This window comes from Salarias fasciatus, chromosome 10, assembly GCF_902148845.1.
Source record: "Salarias fasciatus chromosome 10, fSalaFa1.1, whole genome shotgun sequence".
In the NCBI taxonomy this organism is placed as follows: domain Eukaryota; kingdom Metazoa; phylum Chordata; class Actinopteri; order Blenniiformes; family Blenniidae; genus Salarias; species Salarias fasciatus.
The window spans coordinates 6,504,602-6,526,318 of record NC_043754.1 but is presented as its reverse complement, the minus strand read 5'-3'; the positions used below and the strand labels follow the sequence as shown (position 1 = coordinate 6,526,318).

Genomic DNA, 21,717 nt, shown 5'->3' with positions numbered 1-21,717 from the left:
AGTTGTTTCAGAAACTTGTTTGAATTCCAAGAAATTAAGGGGAATTCAGCCATTCTGCCACACAGGAAGTTCTCTTTTCCCAGAGTGCCTCAAGTCCTTTTTTTTTTTTTTTTTTTACAACAAATCATGACCAAAAGGAAGACGTGGAGTTTAAAACAAATATTTATTCTTTTAAAAAAATAAAATCTGCACTGATAGTAATGTAAAATTAATAATTAACATGAATACATTTTCCATGATAAGCATTTCTAACAGCTCCAGGTACGACAGGCTTTAGATGAAGTCCTTCTTTGTCAACAAAAGTACTCCTCTTATGTGCGAACCTCTAGCAGAGGGACGGTAGATCCTCGGAATCCCTCCAGGCTCCGGCACGTCTCTCTCTTATAGCATGAAGCCATGAACGTTGGGTCTGATTAAAGAAAGCGTAGTGCGTGCTTTAAAGCCATGCTCGCTTATATGTGCTATACCTGCCAGCTGTGAAAATAGTCTGATTACACAACACCTCCTGCTCCGAAGCCATTTTACCACAAGTAATATCTCCATTATTAACCTGCACATGACAGACTGCCTCCATGCAGTCGTATACATTTTATACCCTCGCCACATTGTCCGCCCTGCATTCGGCCGATGAATTATGAGGGATGTGAGGGATCCCGAGTCCAGAGCAGCAGCTCCTGCTGAGCGATGGCAGCGCCGTAATGTGGACGTACAGGTGGTTTATGCACTAACATTTGCAAACAATATGGTTCCTCTCCGGGGACGGCGCGTCCTTCACCCGGCCGCAGCGTGGAAACAATAGGCAAACACCTCCGACGCAGACCTGACACATCCTACGTGACAAATGAATCCTGCAAGCATGTGTGTGTGCTTGTGTGTGTGTGCTGTATTAGGCAGACGACAGAGACATTACATCTGTTTCATTATTGAAAAGCTGATTTACACACAGATGTAAAACACACCATTACACACACACAAACACACAGACTGGTTTGGGTTCCTGACCGTCTCTTGGGTGTTTGCGGCGTCTCACAATGTGCTCGTGTGCTCGCTGTTGCTGCAGTGGACCTACGTGTGTGGTGCTGCGCGGCATCCGCTTTACAGAGCCTCGCATTTTCTCAACACCCGATGATTTGTTTTTTCTTCAGGTCCGGAATCTGACCCTGGCTTTCCAGGCCGCCGAGAGCATCGGCATCAAAACCTCTCTGGTGAGCTCAGCTGCTGCAGACTTCACACCCACACACACACACACACACACACACACACACACACACACAGAAACAAAAACAAAAACATACGCAGATAACACAGAGCCTTTGATAAGACAAATTGGACGAGGCGCACTTTGATCCGTCAAACTTTCAGGATATTAAACTTCCGAACAGAGACGCCCCTCAAATGTTTAGTAGGACCGTTCCTCTTCGAGACTGTCCCCAGATCAACGCCTCCACATCTGTTTTCGGGACTTTTGTTGTAGGAGAAGACAAATATAATGGCACAGTCATCAGCTGTAGGTTAGTCATCAGTTTCTCATGTAGAGTCAAACATTCAGCTGGAAAATGCAGAAATATCGAGACTTCGAGCAGAAGCAAAGCATTTTCATCTCTGATGAAACTGTGGAATAAACACCCAGGAACAGATGAGGTGTAAAAACGCATCACAAATAACTGCTCAACTAAAGTATCAGAACATGGAAATGTGTTATATTACATATAATTAAATGACAATTTTCAAATTGATCCCATTAGTTTGATAGATCAGTCTCATTGTTTTTCCACCTTCACTCCCACACATCCTCCTGAACTCTCAGTGGTTTTTGGAGCTTTGGCTGATTAAGTTCTTCAGATTTGAGGGTTTGATTGACCACCGTCGCATCAAATGAGGAGGAGCGACCTGTGTTAGGGAGCAGATTTCAAGGGAAAAGTTAAATCCTGATCAGATGTTAAAACAGTTTCTTTTGTAAGATTTTCTTGAATGAACTTTCTTCTCCCTCGTATTGATTTATTTACTTGATGTCCCTAAATAGGAGATTATATCGGCCATGAACAGTTTATTTCTCATTGGAGTAAAAACATACAATCCCAAAGTTATGATGATGATGATGATGATTACCATAATACTATTAGCTATGGATGATCAGAAACACTGGGAACTAGAGATCTACACACACAAACTCCAGCCGTGGTGGTGTTGAAATGGTAGCAGTGTCTGGACACGATGCTGAAACCGAGATTGAAAGCGTCGACTCCGAAACGTCAACAAGGGCTGAAAATGGATTAGCCAGTTTAGTTTTAGACTAAAAATAAAACTTAAGCAAGTAATTAACTTAATGGACGGGTGCGAGCTGCCAGCCGGAGTGCCAGATGTCTGCAGGATCTGGAGACGAGTGCTGAGAGGAGCGAAACACAAACACACTGACTTCACGTCCTCCGAGAGGCAGGTGGAGCTGCTTCACCTGAGCTCTCATGTCTTTCAAATAACACACAGGTTTCCAGCTTTTGAAACTTTTTTTTTTTTTTTTTTAAACATGTGACGGCCCTCAAGGTGGTCCTGGACCCTATTTTGGGAAACACCGTCTAGTTAACCAACCCAGCTGATGAAATCTGTTGAAACTGTCAAGTTGACGACAGCGGCCTGGAAACATGAGAAAACCAAATCGTAGCTGTTGTTGTGACGAGCTGCCCTTCGCTTCAGGGAAGTGTGTGTGATGTCTCTGTTTCCTACCCAGCATGCCCCACCTCCAACCGCCAAGTTAGCAAATAACACAAACTGAGAAATCGCTGTGGACTGACTGAAGCTGCTCAGAGTTTGGAAAAAACGTCGAATCGATCTCCGTCAGAAGCCGGTTGAAGCATTTCAAGTCCTTTGAAAAGTGTGGATATTTGGGAAATAAACATAATCTGTGTATGTTTTGGCTGCGAAACTTGTTAAACTGATCCACGTCTTCGGTTCACTGCTTTCAGGTCACGCATGTCCTGATCTGTTGCTACTGAAAACAAATTATAGACACACACACAAGCTATTTCACCATGTGTTTCACCTTCACATGAACACACACGTCACAGGTCAGTAGGACTGTGGACAATCAACAGTTTAACACTGATTCAATCAAGTCACTTCCAGTACAAACGTACAGAGAAGCCTGGATTTACCGGAATAATCCTCCGCCAGCCAGACAGAATTCATCGTTCTGCTTGATGTGGACACACAGAGAGGACATCTGAGACATGACGTCTTCCCCTCGCTTCTCCGCCCGCTCCTCCGATGACAGCTTCACGACTCGAGCAGCGACGATGAAACGAAACCAAAAGCCCAACACAAATATCTGAAAATAAACAAAGGCGCACCACAGGTCATTTCATCTCAATCTGGAGGTCGGATCTAAAACGCTGCACTCAGACCTTCTGGTTCGCGTCTCTTTACTCTATTAATTTGCCATTATGTGGCTGTGGTTACAAGACTGGGCTCCGCAAACTTATTCCCATGCCATGACATGAAAACACTATAAATAAAGAGATGACTTTCACTAACTGGATTATTTTGTAACGAATACCAAGAGTCCATCACACTTTTCAACTCCATCCGTCTTTTATAATCACTTGATCCAAGCAAATCCCACACATCATCGAGTCAGCGGAGCAAACACAAAGACTCACAATCACATATACAGACAATTTAAAACCAGCACATGTGTTTGGAATGCTTTAGAACCCACACAAGTCTGAGAAGAACAGAAAGGTCCCAGACGAGGCTCTGACCGCTCCCTGCTTCCACGTGGCCGTTGTTCCCCAGCGCAGGAGGCGGACGATAAATCTCCAGTCAGCAGGTCGAGACGCGATGATCTGGGATGAAACTTACGAGGAGATGTGATTAGTTTGGTTCGTCCCGAGTCTGACGGCAGTTCGATGAGAAGACAGAAGCATCACATCGTCAGAGCTGCTTTTTCATAAAACCACATGGAATAAAACACTTCTTTAAAAACCCGTTTACGTGCAGCCTAATCAGCGTCTAGCTGTTTTCAGCCGTCTTCATGTTGATGATTACGTAACAGGAATTTCATACAGTCAGCCTGTAACATCCTGTGATTTCTCCACAGACTGTGATTTACTTTAAAGTGACGCAGGGAAAACGACGCATATTGAGAAAACTTCTCTTTTTCTGGTTTGTGTGAAGAAATGAGGATTGTGCACACTGTTACAGCGGTTGGCACTGCTCACGTCACACTGAGGGTTGAATATGGACTCAGGATCATTTTGTGTTGAGTTTGCATGTTCTCCCAGTGCATGTTTCCTCTGGCTACTCCAGCTTCCCGCAGCAGTATGAAGACCCACTTGTCAGTTTAGTGCAGGTTAATCGGTGTTGCTAAATGTTCGTCGGTGTTTTGGACTGGCAACCTGCATCCAAAACGCAAACTTGATGCGTCTTGCAAAGTGGAAAGTGATATTAGCCACATTTGCACCTGATATACTGTTAATAAATTCAGAACAATTCATCCACTTATTATATATTATTATATATTCTTGTATTCAACATTTTCAGAGCACAATTCAGCTTAATGATGTCAAATGTAAAGGTTTTATGGTCCTTATAATAATCCAAGTTGTCCAATAGTACTGCCTGTGCATATGAAGTGAGAGTTCTTATGAAAGAAAGATAAAGTAGTGTTTTTGTTTCTGCTCAGGAAAAGAAAAATCTTCATCGTTGTGTTTTAAGAGGTGCTATGTTGTGATCGATGTTTCTTGTTTTGTTTCCTGAGGAAGTGGTTTTACACTGAGCGAGCAGCATTAGCTGGATATCGAACAGAGCTGGGCTTTGCACGGGGCTTTAGCTCTCTCAGGCAAAATGTAAAGTGAAATGATTTTATTTCTCGGTGTACGCTGCATGCAGTATAACTTTGATTTCATGTCTGGAGGTGAGCCTTAACCTTAATCTTTTCTGCGTCTCAAAAAGTTCACGAAATAAGAAATGTTTACAGGAAATCGAGTGTCGCAGAGCAGGAATTGTTGTCATCAAACTATTTTACATGCTGCTTCTCAATAAGAGAGACATTCATTCCTCCGTCGATAGGCAGTTGATGCGGGTCATGGTTGCAGGGCGCTGGAGCGGATCCCAGCCGTCTGTGGGTGAAGGCGCCGTGCACGTGCACCGTGCGCACGTCACCAGTTCAGTACAGGACAGACACAGACGCACATTCACATCTACAAGCTAATTAGAGACGCCAATTAGCCCAAAATGCTTGTTTTGTGACCTTTTTTTTTTGTTACTTTTGCCCCGCGGTGGTGGAGGACTTGAACTTGGGACATTCTCTAAAAGATATTCATACTGAGCACAGCTGAGTGGAAATTTAGTCTCGGCCCTTCACAGAAGTCCTGATTCTCCATGAATCTCTCTGAGGAGAATTGATTTTTTTCCAGCTCATGTTCGGGGGATTGGGGTTTCATTTTCTCTCCACACTTAAAAAGTGAACTTAAATGCTTCTCAGTCATTAAAAAGCATTTGAAATCTCAGTGTGGTGAAGGAAACTGTTCAGATGAAGGAGAGGGAATTTCTGGTAACGAGTCCCTCGCTGCTGAACATGTTGGCCGTTTTCCATGTTGTCCCATCACAGCGTCTGATGATGGAGCTGTTCGTAAAGCATAAACTACTTGAATTTAACGCCCAAACCGCCCCCCCGTCTCTCTTCTGTCCCCTGCAGGACATGGAGGAGCTGATGAAGACGGACCGGCCGGACTGGCAGAGCGTCATGCAGTACGTCTCCCAGATCTACAAGTACTTCGAGACCTGAGGCGAGCGGAGCCGCAGACGAGGATCCGAGGCACCACGGCACTTTTCCCGCCGCGTCCGTCAGCAGCGCTCTCCCCCCCCCCCTCATCTCCCGCCGTTCGCCAGAGGAAGCATCTGCTCTGCGAGGTGGCGGAGGACGCAGCAGTCAGGAAACGCAGAGCAGCTTTTATCAGCTTTCAGTGTTAAATGAGCATTTGCTTCACAGACAGACAGATTGCGGTGCAGAATATTCAAGCATTGTAGCAGATGGAGACTGGAAAAGTCAAGAATCGCTTTGTTAGTTTTCTTTTTTTTTTTTTTTTAAAAAAGTTACTTTTATCACAGTTTTTGTTTAAATTTCGTCCTTCACTCGTTCCTGCATCTCTCTGACTGTTCAGTGCCCCATTTCTACAAGTCACTGCCTAATGATCCGTTCTGTTTGTGAATGAAATGCTCGGAGGAATCCTGGCCTTTTTGGAAATGGGCCAAATCTTTTCTGCCAAACAACTTTTCCAGACCATCTATGCATGATGAGAGTGTGTCCTCCGTGTCTCAGTCTCCCTTCAGTTTCGCGGCCCAACTGCGGCCACAACAAAATCCTCAAATGTTTTTTTGGAACAACAGCTCCTTTCTTATTTTTATTTGGTGTGCTTGTTGCTCAGTTTCTTTTCTCTTTCGGTTTATTGCAGAGCAGAGAGCGTTTGACAGGTTTGAGTTGAACTTTTTTTTCCACTTTAATTGTACAAATTCAAGATTGTTTCAAAAAAGATATGAATAAACTTTTGCCTTATATGTCAGTTAAAGACTGTTTATGGTTTAAAAAAAGGTTTTAAGCAGCTACACTATTTTTTTAATATATGTATATATACCATTTTTCCAAAAGTATTGGCTCGGCTGTCTCATCGTCATGAACTCTTCAAGCACCAGATTTGATGTACCGGTAATGTCTGTCCACCGTTTGCAGCGTTGACAGCTTCAGCTCCTCTAAGAAGGCTTTCCTCTAGTATTTGTGGGAGTTTTCATCCTGTCACTGGAGCAGGCTGGAATTGACTGAGCTCCTGAAAGTGACTCGTTCTTCATGTGGCGGTGCTTGATTTTCTATTGGAACAACTGAATTCAGTGATTTGGAGAGCTGAGCGAATACTTTTGGCAATATTGTATATATGTGAGAATGCAGATCATGTTAGCACCACAGTGAAACACAGAGACTCAGTCAGGTTTGAAACATCACACACTGAAGAATTCAGTGTCTGGAATCTCAAACTGTCCACCAGTGTTTGGCTTCACTTTCATTTAGGGGCCAAACTGGAGAGGGGGTGGGAACAGGGGTGAGAAGCTTAGAGGGAATCCAGGGAGCGGGGGGGGGGGGGGGGGCTCCAAGAAAACAGGCGGGAAATCACTGCTCTGATGCACAGACTTGTTTGCCGGTGGAGGTGGAACTATTTGAATATTCACAGATTTGTGTGCACAGAATGAAGCCAAAGGTGTAGAGTTACACTGAGACGCTTTCAGGAAGTCTGCAGCCTTCTGAGTGTCACTGACCCGAGCCGAGGGGCGCTCCGAGTCTTTCGCTGAATGGTTTTGTTGAGATATTTTCCTCTATGTTTCATCTCGATGTTTTGCGTCATCAGTACTGAATCACACTGACTTTTCAGTGGCCTGCCGTGCTGTTTTCTTCTCCATCAAAGATTCACTTTTCTACCGCAGCTTCTGTGCAAAATGTATGCGTTCTGCATGCCATGTTTAATTATGAAGGAGAAACGGCTCCAACACGTGAGGGCAGAGGACTTTCGCGGTGGTTTGACGCCTCCGTTTACTGATGCCCTCATGTACCCGAGGAAAAAAAAATGTTATTTATTTATTTACAGCACATGCATACTGCAGAGTGAGGGACACATACATCTGCAGTTTTCTATTTACAGGCTTCAGACTCGGAGGCCTGCAAGATTGTTATTACTTAATAAAAGAATGTCATGATTTATTTTCAATCATTTGCATTTTTTTCTGTGTGTTGCTGAAGCTTCATTGTGTGTGTGTGTGTGTGTGTGCGTGCCAACATCTCTCCCGTATATTCATGCGGAGGCTGAACTGCTTTTCCACCGTGCCCATTACACGGGCCGTGCCAGAGCTCTTAAAGTGTTTGGGGGATGTGGGAATGCTGAGTGGAAAAAGGGTTGCCTGCTTTTCACACCTTTAACACAGTTCTGTGTCAGCAGTTTCTGGCGAAGTAACACACCGAGAGATGGTAAACACAGTGAAATGGGCCTGCAGAGGATTCCTAACAGATCAATGGAGGACTTGGGGCTTGGTTTACAGCAGGAGTCTCAGGAGGTTTCATGATCAGATATTCAAAAAAGATGAGATGAGAAAAAAAAATACTTGTCATTTTAAAAAATGTATGTCTTTCATCCTATTTAAAGCTTGATTTACACATATAGACATCGCTCTTCTGATCATCTGATGCACGTCAGGAGCAGGACGCACACAGTGTTCTTACAGTGAATCCGGGTTCGGGGCGCTGATTTCAGCCTCCCGTGAACACATGATTTCAGTCCTGATAGAAACCAGATGCAGCAGCCTGCGCTGCACACACAGCAGCGTTTCCGTGAAACGGAAAAGCACGTGCGGTCCGAGCCGAGCGCGATTCAGTTGGTGCGTAATTACGCACGGTGGACGATGGCTCGGGATTCCACCCTCCTCTGCTCTAAACTTGTAACCGCATGCGTGTCTCTCCCGTGTGAGTGCGTGCGTGTTGGGGCGTGGTTTCTCTGTGACACTGAATGCACCCCCTCCCTTTCTGTGTGTGTGTGTGTGTGTGTGTGTCGTTTCTCCCTCCACTTCAAAACTGCTGTCGGGGGTGTAAGTTGCGTGACGCTCGGCCGCGATACGGATCTCCAGATGCCGCAGAAACGCTCCGCAGATCGGCCGCTGCTGGTGTGAAGACATTTAGAGAAAATGTACAGGCTCATTAAGGTGAGAGAAAGTGCTTATTTACAACACATGTTGCTTTTTTTTTCTTTTTTGCGAGTGTGTTATTACACAGCTATTAATGCAGTTTTATCCTCTGTGCTGCTCAACTTGTTTTTATTTTTTAATTAATTCTCCCAATGAAAACGTGAAAGAGTCTTTTTTGCGTCCTCTCCCACAGATGGCTGTCGGTGCAGCTCACACTTGTGGAATATTCCTGGATTACAGCAGAAAAACTTGGTTCCTCCTGCAGCGGGAGTAGGAAGAGCGCAGCGGTGGGCGCGCCGTCTCCTCTCAACAGGTCTCGAGCCTCCCGGACACACTTCGCGGAGATGAATCCCTTCTACATCGGGATTGAAGTAGTGATTGCAGTTCTCTCCATATCCGGGAACGTCCTGGTGTGCTGGGCCGTCGCGATCAACACCACTCTGAAAAACGCCACCAACTACTTTCTGGTGTCCCTGGCCGTGGCTGACATCCTGGTGGGCTGCCTCGCCATCCCCTTCGCCATCACCATCAGCATCGGGATCGACCTGGACTTTTACGGATGCCTCTTCCTCGCCTGTTTCGTGCTGGTACTCACTCAGAGCTCCATCTTTAGCCTCCTCGCCATCGCGATTGATCGATATCTGGCTGTGAAAATCCCTCTGAGGTGAGTGAGAGTCGCTCTCTGAGAAAAGGAGAACTTTTCTCCTTAACATCTGTCAGACTCACAAACTTAATCCACTTCTACAGCAGGAGGCAAAAGATTACTATTTATACTTTTTTTTTTTAATTCCAGGATGCAATTTTACTTAGCTTCAAGTGCAATTTAGACTACATCATCTACTTGTTAAATCACAACTCACTGTGCAAACAAACCTCACTTCCTCTAACAATAAATATTAATGCTTCATTTTTTTAAATAATCGTTGTTTTTTCTCCGAGGAATGAGATGAAATCACATTATTTTCTCTAAATTGAATCAAACACCTGCTGCAGTAACAATGCGATTCAATACAGTTTGAGTTGTTTTTTTAAAAGAGAAATCTGGACTGACATGAGTGTTTTAACAGCATCACTTTTTACCTGTAGGTGATGTAGAAGTAGTTATTCTGTTTGTCTGGTGAAGAAAATAAATGTGAAGTCAGATGTTTAAGGTCAGAGCTGTGACTCATACTGAGGTTTATCGTGTTTCTGTTGTTGGAGACAAATTTAGTCTGATTTCAAACATTTTCACAAGCAAAGTTCTGATCACTAAAATTGTAAAACCAGAATATTGAAGGTGAAATTTGTCTCTGATTATTGTGACAACATGAAATAAGTAAGAATTTCAGATTTTTCTTGCAATTTTACATGTTCAGTCAAACTTTTTGCTATTGATTTGAGAGTTTTCTTCTGAAAATGTGAGACACAGAATCCGATGAGAAGCTTGTTGTATAGCCAATCAGAGGAGAGCAGGTCAATTTTGACCCCCAGAGGACAAACATCACATGGTTCAGTGGAAGATAACAGGACGGCGAGAGCAAAGTGTGACAAGTATACAGACACATCCTGACTTCTCTCTTCAAAAATGACCCCAGAATATTATTTTTTTCCAATTCCCTGGATGCTTTCATGTGTTTTTCCTGTTGAAACTCTTTGAGCTGGAGGGAGTCAATGGCATTTCCATGTGCTGTTGTTTTTTCCTATCCATCTAAAGATGCACTCTGTGTCCCCGTTTGCGCATCAGCGAGACTCCGAAACCCAGTAAACAAGAGCAGATTAATTCAAAGTGATGGAAGTGCTTTGCTTTTAGCTGTGATGAGTAAAAATCCACTTTCTCCTTGTGGAAACTTGAGGCTTTTCTGTGTGAAACACTGAAGTGAGGTTATTATTTTCTGCAGGCATATAAACTTTGAAACGTGTGGCCTGCAGAATTCAGCGAAGTAAAAAGCTTTAAAATGTGTCTCAGAAGGGTTTTAGGCGTTTTCAGCGTCCGTTCTGACATTGTGTGTGTGTGTGAGACGACCTGCAGCAGGTCGCCGCGATTCATTTGGCAGCTCGTAATGAAAGAAGATGCAGATGTGTATCAGGTCGGTGATGCTGCTCCATCGATCGCCGCCGCCCGTGTGTCACCTCCACTGAGCCTGATGGCAGAAGGCCAGCGGGGGGAGCAGACGGCGCCGCCGTCGACCTCGGCGAGCTTCTTGATCGGATGGGAATCGTCGTGTCTGCAGGTGGTGCTGTCACTGCCGTCATCCCACGTGCACGTGTGTGTGTGTGTGTGTGTGTGTGTGTGTGGGGCGGCCTGCTGACGGGTGTGTTTAGCTGAGATGTGCTGTCATTTCCATTACACTCAAACGCTGGCAATAAAGGACAGTTCGACACTTGTCTGGGAGGAAAGTCGTCCGCCACCAGCTGAGCGGCTGGTAAAACCCGTACTTACGCTTCTATTTTTAGAAACCTAACTGTTGCACGCTTCATTTAACAGCCTCACATACAAAACACTGAATTTAAAAAGCCTGCAAAGCGGCAAAAAATAGTGTGTGAGCCTTCCTCCTGTACGGCGTGACCAACATGTATCCAGTTTGCCCTGAAAGCAGGGTTCCCAGCATCACAGCACACACACGTGATAATACAATCAGAGTGTGTGCGATAAGCTGAAATTGCATGTAAAAGGGCCAGAGAGTGTTTGCGTGTGTGTGTGTGTGTGTGTGTGTGTGTGTGTGTGACTTTGGCCAGTCTTCAGCCTTTGGGGCCATGATTCTGTACCAGATAAAAGTGTTTTTGCAGATGGTTTTGGTGGAAGTAAAGGCCAGCAGCAGATGTTTTTAGCCCCGCGAGATAACGGCCCTGCACACCCACTCAGCCGCTCTCCTCAAGCCCCTCCATTTGCATTTTCTCAGAAAGCGACCCTCGGGCTGTTTGGTCCCTCCGCCGTCGGTGGAGCCTCTAAATGAACTTATCATGGACCTGAAAGGATCCTCTCCACCCGCAGCGGCGGCCTGCCTTCCTCGCCACGCTCGGCGAAAGTGGGTTTCTCGTTGCCGCAGGCTGCTGATCTAAAGAGATTTGTGATTTCTGCGGACAGTTTCTTATCTTGGTGAAGAGTGTGCAGCGGTGCGCAGGCCTCGGTGCCACGCTTTAGGTTGATCCCGCTCTTATTTACTTCACACTGACTTGTAGGGTTGAGAAGGCAAAGACGAGGAAATGAGCAGACCGTTTGGTGACAGACGCGTCGCTGTCAGTGAGTCAGTCGGCCCTGAAATGACTGTCGGCTCTTCAGATCACAACATGTGTGTCGGCTCATCGCTGCGGCTTTCAGACGAGAACTGCAGCGCGTCACAGACTTCATGTGAAAAAAAAAAGAAGAGGTGTGATGTTGTTGACGTCTTGGCAAGTCCTCAGACAACATGAGAAAAACCCCAGAACTGGTTTTGTCATCAGATTGGCTTTCTGTTCTCTTTTTAATCAATTCGCATACATTTTTAATCCAATTAATTCAAGGACACAGAAGGTATATATGAGTGTTAATATTGAATTGTTTTCAAAACTTTATTACATTTCCAATGTCACAGCCGGACTGTGATTCCAGTATCTTAAGATTCATGTATATTTGTTCTGCCAGTGATCAGTTGTGATGAACATCTGCATATATTGGTGCAGGATTTTGATATGATCAACAATAACGTTCCGCTTTAAACACAACTCTATTAAACCTGCTTTAAATCACCCCATAAGCACACTATGTGCTGTTGAATGGACTGGAAATGTGAGAAAACAGGCTTGTAACGTTAAGTGTTCCCTTCCCTTCATGATGATTACTGACTTCAGATGTTTAACTTTAATCATCAGTTTGATGAAAAAACAGTTTTGGGAAACTGTTCAAAAACTAATATTGCACATTATTATTTTTATTCCACATTGCTATTACTTTGATAATAAGGGACATTTCCATTAATGTGCAAGAGACTGATTATAATACAGTTTCATGTTAAAGGAGAACTTAAGTTTGATCTTAATCCGTGTCTCCCTCTCATGTCAAAATGATTCTCATACTGTGACGTCCTAATTGGAGGATGAAAGAGTTTCATGTAGTTCAGTTCTATATTCTCGCCTCGACCTCCTGGTGTTGTACTTTAAAGATTCACTGTAAACCGTCTGCAGGAACAGGCTCAGAACCTCCTGCTGTCAGTGTGAAGGACCACCTGTTGGATTGTGTTTTCAAGCCGGAGCTGTGCACAGTCAGACGGATGTTGCGGCGGTTTTAGGTGTGTGTGTGTGTTATGTGTGTGTGTGGCCTGGCAGAGGTCAGCAGCTCCAGGGCGGAAGCACAGAGACGAGCTCGGGGATGTATGGGGAAGAAAGCCCAGCAGAGACGGATGCCAACGTGCTGTCGTCATGCCAGAGCTAATCCATTCAGCCGGCCGCTCGCTCCCCGCCGCCGCGCAGAGAATGGCGGCGCAGGGGGACGGTGTGCGGCGGACTGAGCCTCTGGGAAATGGATCCTGTGCAGCCCTTTGTGGTGGGTAGATAGAGGGAGTCGGGGAGAGGTGGAAACCAGAGGTCACCGCCAGCTCTGAGGCTTCCTCTCTGGGCCCAGCGCTGTATTATTCATGGACCCCCGAGGGGGCAAAACCGCCCCCCCCATCCTGCAGGGGGCTTCCAGGATGGAGGCCAAGCCCACACACACCACGGCTGAATGGTGACTGTTGGTGGGGGGGGGTTTCTTGGAACTCGAATGAGACTGTTGGTGACGAAGCTGTTTCACTTTGAAATGAGCTTTACGGCACAAATGAGCAGCATCATCAACGGGAAATGATCCCTCACCCCTGAGGACATAAGCAATCTGTCAGTTTTGGGTGAAATCCTCTAGATTTGGTCAGTTCAGTTCATTGTTTTTCAGGTAACCTGTGAGTGCAGTGATGCGGAAACCTCTGAGGTGAAACCCTGAAAGAACGCCACTTCCTCATTTCATCTCATTTGTGTGCGGTGGTTATTTCTGTCTGATTGTCACCGGCGTCGGGCGCTCGTCGATTCCCTCAACCCGAGATTATTCTGGGAAATTACCACCTAAGACAAAGTTTTTTAATAAAACTTAAACAGTCCTGATCCAGGCTGACGATGCTCTACGAGTCACGTCAGTCGTCTGAAGTTTGCCGGTTAATAAGCTTAAAGCTAGTGAAGGTTGTTATGTAATACCTGAATCCTGTTTGAGGAAGCCATTCTCCTCCTTGAAGCCACAGAGAGTTCTAAACTCTTCTACAGGTTAGTTCATTTGGAGTTTCTCACTTTGGATCGGATATAAATCTTACCTCAGTTTTTTGGGATCTTATCCATGATTGATGGGAGAGAGGATTGTGAAATCCACTTGTAGCATTTTAGCCATGACTGGAAGAATGAGATCACAGATACAAGTGGGAGATTTTTTTTTTTTTTTTTTTTTTTTTTGTCTCAGGGTTTCAGGTTTCCCCCTTCGCGATAAAGTCGAGGAGTTTGGAGGAGCTCGGCGATTATGTCAGTTCACTTGATCAAAATGCCTTTAATGACCCGCTTTTGGACGTTTACCAGGCACAGCGGGCTGGAGCCAGGCCTAGAGAGAGTCCAGAGAATGAGACACTCAGCAACTGACAACTCGCTGTTTGAGCCTCCTCAGTTCACCTCCTTTTGAGGTGAGCTTCATTTGTGCAGGTGAGAAAACTCATCTGCAGACCGAACAAGCCCACTCTGCTTTAAAACACGTGAAGTTTGTTTGGTTTTTTTTTGTTTTGCAGTGGGAAAAACTGGTGGATTATTCAGAGCAGCAAACGCAGGATTTGAACCCAAGAGAGTGAAGTAGAGCTCCTGGTGCATTTTGAGTAAAACAAACAAAGGCAGCAGTGTTAGGAGCAGAGTTAAAGAAAAAAAGGTCATCAAACGTAGTTATTGATGTTTGGTCACATGTCTTATCATCACAGTTGTCTGTTGCTCCATTGTTTGCATGTGTGCTGAAGAGATGGATTTCCATTTTCCATCCGACAGCAAATCAATCCACCTGATTCTCATCTTCCTTGAGTTTTTTTTTTTTTTAATTCTTTCAGTCATTTGTAAGTGGCCAAGAATGTCCCGCACAAGCAGCTGTTCTGACTGCAGGACCGTTTCACAGCAGGTTCGCTCCACTTTCAGAAGTGTAGATTGAACCTGATTCAAACCAAATGAAGGTGTGAAAGTTTTGATCTTTCCCCGATAAACGGACCGGACTCCCCGGACTGTTCGCTCAGCCTGCCTGCTCTCCCAGAGACTCCCGGTTCACACTGTGATTGTGACCTTCAACCTTTGTTACCTGCAGAAAAGATTACATCGACTCACCGCAGCTGTACAGGAGGCCTTAAACCAGGGGTGTCAAAAATAAGGCCCATGTTCGAAAACTGGCCCGTAAGAGGGTCTAATCGGGCCAGCTGAGGTTCCAAAGGAACAGTATTGTGTTTTTGTTTTTTTTTTAAACAAATTTCTTAAATGTTTTGGACAAAACACTGAGACCTGAGCTGAGATATCAGTGACGCTGCCATGATGGATGAATTAGCCTCAAAGCCATGCTGCCACGTGAGTTTGTAAAAGCATTCATAACGCAACAGCTATAGCAGACATTTTCTGGACATTTCACTGTATTTTTCCACCCGAAGGTTGAATTTAAATCGGTTATATATTGGCATTATTGCCATTTGTAGAAGTAATTGTTTGGTTTTTTTGAAACTTGAGACATTTTCATCATGTATACTCCTGCCACAACAAAGAAAAACCACACTGACATACTTTCAGGTGCGTCTTTCTATGTTCCGCCTGAGAGTGAAGTTTGACTTTCCTTTGTTTTTGCTCCAGTTTCGGTGTCTGTTTATCTCAGTATCCTCGCTGTACTCGTCTGTCCTCAACGCTGATGGGTCAGATGTTGACCATCAGTCATGAAGACAGCAGTGTCTGCAGCAGATAGCATTGTAACCCTAACACTAACCCGAACCCGTCCACGAACAGGACGCTCTGTGGCAAACATGTAGAGAAGATGAGGCTCCCGGCCTGATGCTCGGATAGATTTGTAAACAAGGCTTATCGATCGCCGAGTCATCGTTAGCCGTAGATAAAAGAACCAGCGCTTGTCAGTGCAGACGCTCTCTGCAGGGGTCGCGCTGTCAGCCCTGATACGGTGAAATGGCGCTCTGCTCAGCGACGAAGGTCAGACGGACTATTTGTGGCACCTCCAGCTCAGACTGTCTTCTTCGCATCTGTCAGCATGTGAATGAGTCACTTTGAGGAAACGCTGCGTTTCGCTTCGCGCCGCCTCATGTGACGGAGACAGTCAGGACGACACCGGAGTGACTCAGCCACGCGCACGCACGCACGCACGCACGCACACACACACACTGCTAATTATACACTCACATCGGTTGTTTAAGTCAAACTATGAGTCAGTTTGTGTGCAAACGAACAGAACAACAATAGAAGAACACAGAGTGAAGGCGCCTGCCGCCTTTATTTCCAGGTCTTCATGCTCCGCTGGAGCAGCAGGTGAAACTCAAGCCTCCGCCACGCAAACACACACATCAAGACGGCCTCACGCTTCATGCGAGACGTGTGTGTGTGTGTGTGTGTGTGTTGAAGTGAAGCGGGGTGTGAGGTTCTCTGATGCAGAGCAGCACACTTTTCTTTGGCGAGCGGAAATGTTCTGCGTGTTCTAGACTGATGTTAAAAAAAAGTGTTGCATTTCTATAAAGTTGAACTAATTATAGCACCACCTCCACCCCAGGAAGATTACAGGAAATGACAGGAATCAGGCCATATACAGTAATACCTAGAACTTCTGACATACTGGTGTACAAAAACTAAGAAAAAGTTGTCAAATTTGCTGTAATGCATTGAGAGTAGTCTTATTTTAATTATGTAGAACACAAAACAGCGAGCAAACAAGCAAGTGCTTTAACCTTCACATTTATTCTTCTTTCAGTCAGCACAGAGTACAGCAGTCTGTTTTTGTCATCACTGTTTGTTTGTTTTCCAATAAATACCTTTCTAAATGAAGTTAAAACATGTATTTTACACTAAGCATGCAGATCTTTCCTAAAACGTTTCACATTTCTTATTTATTTCTATTTAATTAACTTAAGAACACTTCACTGAGTGATTATTGGCAGACAGATTTACTGGTTTACTGGTGAGTTTCCCCAAATGGGAACATTTTCTCTTGTGAAAGTGTTGAACCACAGTTTTGCTGAATATTTTCCCTTTGCTTTCTGAAAAACCATCAAAACTGGTTTGTGCTCTCTACCATTTTTTTTTTTGCAGACACACACACACTGAGATGTGTGTGTGTGTGTGTGTGCCTGCTCCTGCATGTGCGCCACCTTTTATCACTTTAATTCATCGGAACGTAAAACCTAGAATTTCAAATCAAGGTCTTTAAGTTCGTATTTTATGTATTCGACGTCTAATTCTGAGTCCAACACACATTCCTGTGTCAAACACAGCTGCCACACACTGATGCCATGTCAGGAAAACCACAGTGGAAAAAAAAACACCCATCATGTTTTCTTCTATGAGCAAAACAATATTTTGTGGGAACCGAAATTACAGCCTGATGTGACAGATTATTCTGGAATATTCATAATAGAAGCACAGCGCACAAAGAAAATATGTGGGAACTCTTCCAGGACAGGATTGTTCAAATAAATAAATTCCATAACGGGAACAAAGAAGCTGTTAAAGGTTGTATTTATTTGAAGAAGACGTAGAACGGTGACATTAAGAAACATTTTTTCAAGCAAATTAACATAATTCACATGAATTATGCAATCAGAGTGTGGGAAGCTTTCTGTCACGTAAAATACAAGATAAGGTCGAAACAGTCAGAGGAATTATTGTAAATCTCTTTGGGGAGAAAGGAGAAAATTCTCAGACTGCAGCGCATGAAAAACTACCGTTCATCCATGAACACCCAGGATTCATCTGCTTTATCTAAGCTGGTGTGAACTGAATCTCCAGCTGACTGTGGATGAAGGCCACGCGCTCTCGCTTCTGCAGAAATAAACTCATGATTTTGGACGTTGAAAGGAAAACAAAAGTCGTCTGAAAAACCCAAGCATGCACAGAAAGAACATGCAGACGCTACACATGAAGCTCCTTCATTTGCAAACAAAAAGTCAGTCACCCTCTGCTCTGTCCTCTGCAGGTACAAGGAGCTGATGACCGGGAAAACCGCCAGAGAGATCATCGCCATCTTATGGATCCTGTCCTTCGTGATCGGCCTCATCCCTTTCTTCGGGTGGAACAGGAAGTACAAGAGCTGCGCGCAGGCTGGCAAGAACAGCAGCTCTGCGGACAACACTACAGAGGGCGGGGCCCCGGGGGGCCCGCGGGGCGCCGGGGACCTGCTGCACAGCTGCAGCCTGCCTTGCTTCTTCGAGAGCGTGGTGGACATGCACTACATGGTCTACTTTAACTTCTTCGTCTGCGTGCTGCTGCCGCTGCTCATCATGCTGCTCATCTACCTGAAGATCTTCACCGTGGCGAGGAGGCAGCTGCAGCAGATCGAGCTCAAGTGCGTGGGCAACGGCGACAGCCACAGCCACGGGCTGCTGCAGAAGGAGATCCGGGCCGCCAAGTCGCTCTCCATCATCGTGGGGCTGTTCGCCGTCTGCTGGCTGCCCGTCCACATCCTCAACTGCCTCACGCTCTTCTCCAGCCAGCTGAAGAAGCCGGAGGTCGTCATGCACGTGGCCATCATCCTGTCGCACGCCAACTCCGCCGTCAACCCCATCATCTACGCCTACCGCATCCAGGACTTCAGGAACACCTTCCGGAAGATCCTGGCCCGGCACTTCCTGTGCCGCCGGGACGAGCTGTACCTGAGCTCCAACGGCAGCCGGCGCAACAGAGACCAGATCCACATGACCATCGACCCCCTGCTATAGACCGCCGGGAGTCCGCCGTTTCAGTCTTGAATCTTCTTTTCACTGAGGTTTATAATGTTTACAGAACAAGAGAGCGTTGCGTGAAGCGGAACCGACGTCGAAGCGCCTTGAATGTGGACTTTTATTTATGAATGGCGCCGAGCGTCGGGCGGGAGACCAGCAAGTCTTACATCACTTTTTCTACTCTGAAGGATTTTTAATTTTGAAGCAACCTGTTGAAGCTAACTGGATTTGTAGGTCTGTGAATAGGATCCATACTTAAAATGCTATTTATCGTAATGAATCCACCCTGTTATATCTACAAACACTCCGCTTTGGTTTTTTTGTTTGTTTTTTTTGCCCTGCTATTCAGTGCCACTGTTTAATTTATTTATTATAAGACCTTGTCTGTGAGAATGTAATGATCAAAAAAGAAGGAAAACCAAACAGCTGGTGAGTGGCTGGGTCAGTGCTGGTGGCTCTGCAGAGGTACAACAGTCTTCATTTCTTTGAAAATAAAAACAAACCTGCGGCCATCGCAAGTGCAACATGCAGCCATGAGCAAAAGCAGACAGAAAAGAATCTAATCTCTGATCCTCTGATACAGGGCCAAGTGATGAAGGCAATCGTTTCAGAATATGAAATGTAAAATTGACAAATGTTAATATATTTAGATAAATTTGAAAAAAAAAAAAAAATCAATATTACACCTTGAAACCAGCTTTTTGCAAATTATATGTAAAGGATCACTAAAATCTCAGCTGCTGGCAAAGAGGAAAACATCTCCGCCTTTGAATAATGCTGAAAAATAAACACGTTGACTCGTACTGAGGAGTCTGAACGTTCAAAAAACAGAATCGTCCTGTGACGTGTCGACAAATGTAATTATGCATACAGCAGCTTTTTCTTTTTTTAGAGTGCACTTTTTACATGATGAGCTATAAAGTTCTTCACAGAATAAAAACCAGACATTTAAATTAAAGAAGTGGGAATGAAAAGCAGACAGTAGGAAAAGACTAAACACCCAGAAGAAAAAAAAATATAATGGCAGATATATAAAAGTATGTCCAGTGTTTTATTAATTGCAGCCAAAAACTTTAAAACTACTTGAATTATTCATCAGAATTTGCTCAAGAAAAAGTGTTAAAGTGACTCACTGCACGCTCTTGTGGTAAAAGGTGGTATTACAACACTGATCGTTTGCTGATCACCTGTGGTCGGTGTTCATGAGGAAGGCTAAAGCAGACCTGAGTTACAGAATGTGAAATTACATGGGAGAAGAGACTGGTTTCTCTGTTTTGAACAAGTGAAACATCGATGCCTGAAGGACTCTCAAAAGATCTGTGTGACGACAATAGTTTGATTCTGGAGTCTGCAGAGGAGTAAAAAACTACAGCTAATAAATAAAGAGCTCAGCTGCTGTGACCTGCAGGATGTTCTGTTCAATCCAGTTTTCAGTCCCATAATGCAGAGTTAAAAGACAGAAGCAAAGCAGTGTCATCAGAATAATCCCAGAGAGGATCAAGTGTTCACTCAGACAGTAATTGGATTGTACGTACTTTTGCACATGGCTGTACAGGAAGAGGGACACAGCAACCGTTCTCACACTGAAAGGAGCTGGAACGGAGATGATTCTCATAACAACATGCAAACTTGGCAACAAAATTAAGACAAAACTTCAGCGCAGCTGAAACATTTCTTATTCTTCTCTTCAAGGTTTCACTGTCTGCGCTGAGATCAGAAGAAAAAAAAAAGTTTTCCCTGCATATTAAAAGTCTCCATTAAGTGAAATGGACGGGGAGAAAAACAAAAACAAACAAAAAAGACAAATTGCTTTTCCAAGGCCATGAATCATCTCTCAGAGCCACAGAGGTTATAAAATGATCGCGTTTCCCTGTGGCTGCGATCCAGAGGAGGAGGGTTTGAACAGCAGGATTTTATTCAGCGTTCCAGGCGTAAGCAGAGCAGAACACACCCGCGTTCGGCGTCCTGCAGCTTCACACTGATCCCAGAGGTGACGGCGCTAGTGGGAGTTCGTCACCACTGCTCTGAGCAGCTGCTGCATTCAGTGGCTGAAACGGAGCGCTGTTTGGACGTGTCTGAATGTATGAAGTCTCCCCGTCATCTTTAATCGACAGACCCTCTCAGTGCGAAGCCCAACATTCTTTTTAACCTCCAAACTTTAATCTCATTATTGAGTATTTCCAGTCCCGTTCTTCTAACACTACAGAGAATCTGCGTTGGGGACAGTTTGTGTTCACGCTGGTTTCTCTGCGAGCGTGTGCGTCATGCAGCCTCGTGTGTGTGCGCGTGCGTACGTGTGTCGGCTTTTGAAACTAAAGACAACCACAAAAAGTCATCACTACATTAATACGAAGCATTGCACTGACATCGTTTCCATTGCTCCCTGGTGGTGCCGAGCCGCCGTCTGTGTCGGTGTTCTGGAGCTCCGGCGTCTCCGCCCCTTGTGTCCAGTGCGCCACCCGCAAGCAACTCCAAGGGCTAAAACACAGGAGTGTGCCAACGTGTTCGTACATTCCGATGGAGACATCTATACTGTAACTGCACTGTATTGTTGTTCAAGTTGTCTTTTGTTGACTGATGTGTTAATAAGTACTGTAGGTGTCCGACTTTCTACAAGCTATCGATCGATGTCAGAGCTGTTGCCTTCTTTCGAGGCGGACGATGACGACTTGACCTGGTCCAACATTCCTGCCTTTCATTCCCGACAACACATCTGTCAGTGTGCCGTAGTGACGCTACTAATCAGGAAAAACAGCGACAGCATCTGGGACACAACAGCTGATGCTCAACTTTTCCCATCATCCGACTGAACCGCAAACTGATATTGCTATTTAACATGATGCAATCTGTATGTATGGTGAATTATTTTGTTAATAAAGGCAGTGTTTATATTGTTAAAGAGCTCTTCATATTTCTGAGTAAAGTGACAGAAACATGGTCACAAACGATGCATCTGGTGGATGAAATCACTGTCACATTTCAGGACAATGAGTCGAGTTATTGATGCTCCTCTTTTATTGTTTCACATCATATGAAGTCTTAGAGGCTTAGGAAGGCCATCTGGTGTAAAAACTATCAAATCTTTGGT

General features: G+C 44.8%; 2 protein-coding genes across 5 annotated transcripts in view; both read left to right on the top strand.

The window, feature by feature from the left end:
- The window catches only part of specc1 (sperm antigen with calponin homology and coiled-coil domains 1), a 77,032-nt gene extending 69,993 nt beyond the window's left edge, over window positions 1–7,039 (top strand). For all 4 annotated transcript variants that reach the window (XM_030100496.1, XM_030100497.1, XM_030100498.1 and 1 more), the window contains 2 exons: window positions 1,146–1,205; window positions 5,693–7,039. In XM_030100496.1, the coding sequence (XP_029956356.1) occupies window positions 1,146–1,205; window positions 5,693–5,782 (150 nt within the window). In that variant the 3' untranslated portion in view covers window positions 5,783–7,039. The remainder of the gene's footprint in view (window positions 1–1,145; window positions 1,206–5,692) is intronic.
- A 1,565-nt stretch (window positions 7,040–8,604) lies between these two features.
- On the top strand, window positions 8,605–21,378 carry adora2b (adenosine A2b receptor). Its single transcript, XM_030101267.1, has 3 exons — window positions 8,605–8,733; window positions 8,909–9,379; window positions 17,885–21,378. The coding sequence occupies exons 2-3, from the start codon at window positions 9,060–9,062 to the stop codon at window positions 18,624–18,626; spliced, it is 1,062 nt and encodes a 353-aa protein (XP_029957127.1). The 5' UTR covers window positions 8,605–8,733; window positions 8,909–9,059; the 3' UTR covers window positions 18,627–21,378.
- Window positions 21,379–21,717: the final 339 nt, after the last annotated feature.

Excerpts from the sequence above, each read along its gene's own strand:
- adora2b (XM_030101267.1), top strand. The coding sequence starts at position 9,060 with ATGAATCCCTTCTACATCGGGATTGAAGTAGTGATTGCAGTTCTCTCC. Across the intron at positions 9,380-17,884 it reads GCTGTGAAAATCCCTCTGAG|GTACAAGGAGCTGATGACCG; the intron begins GTGAGTGAGAGT and ends TGTCCTCTGCAG.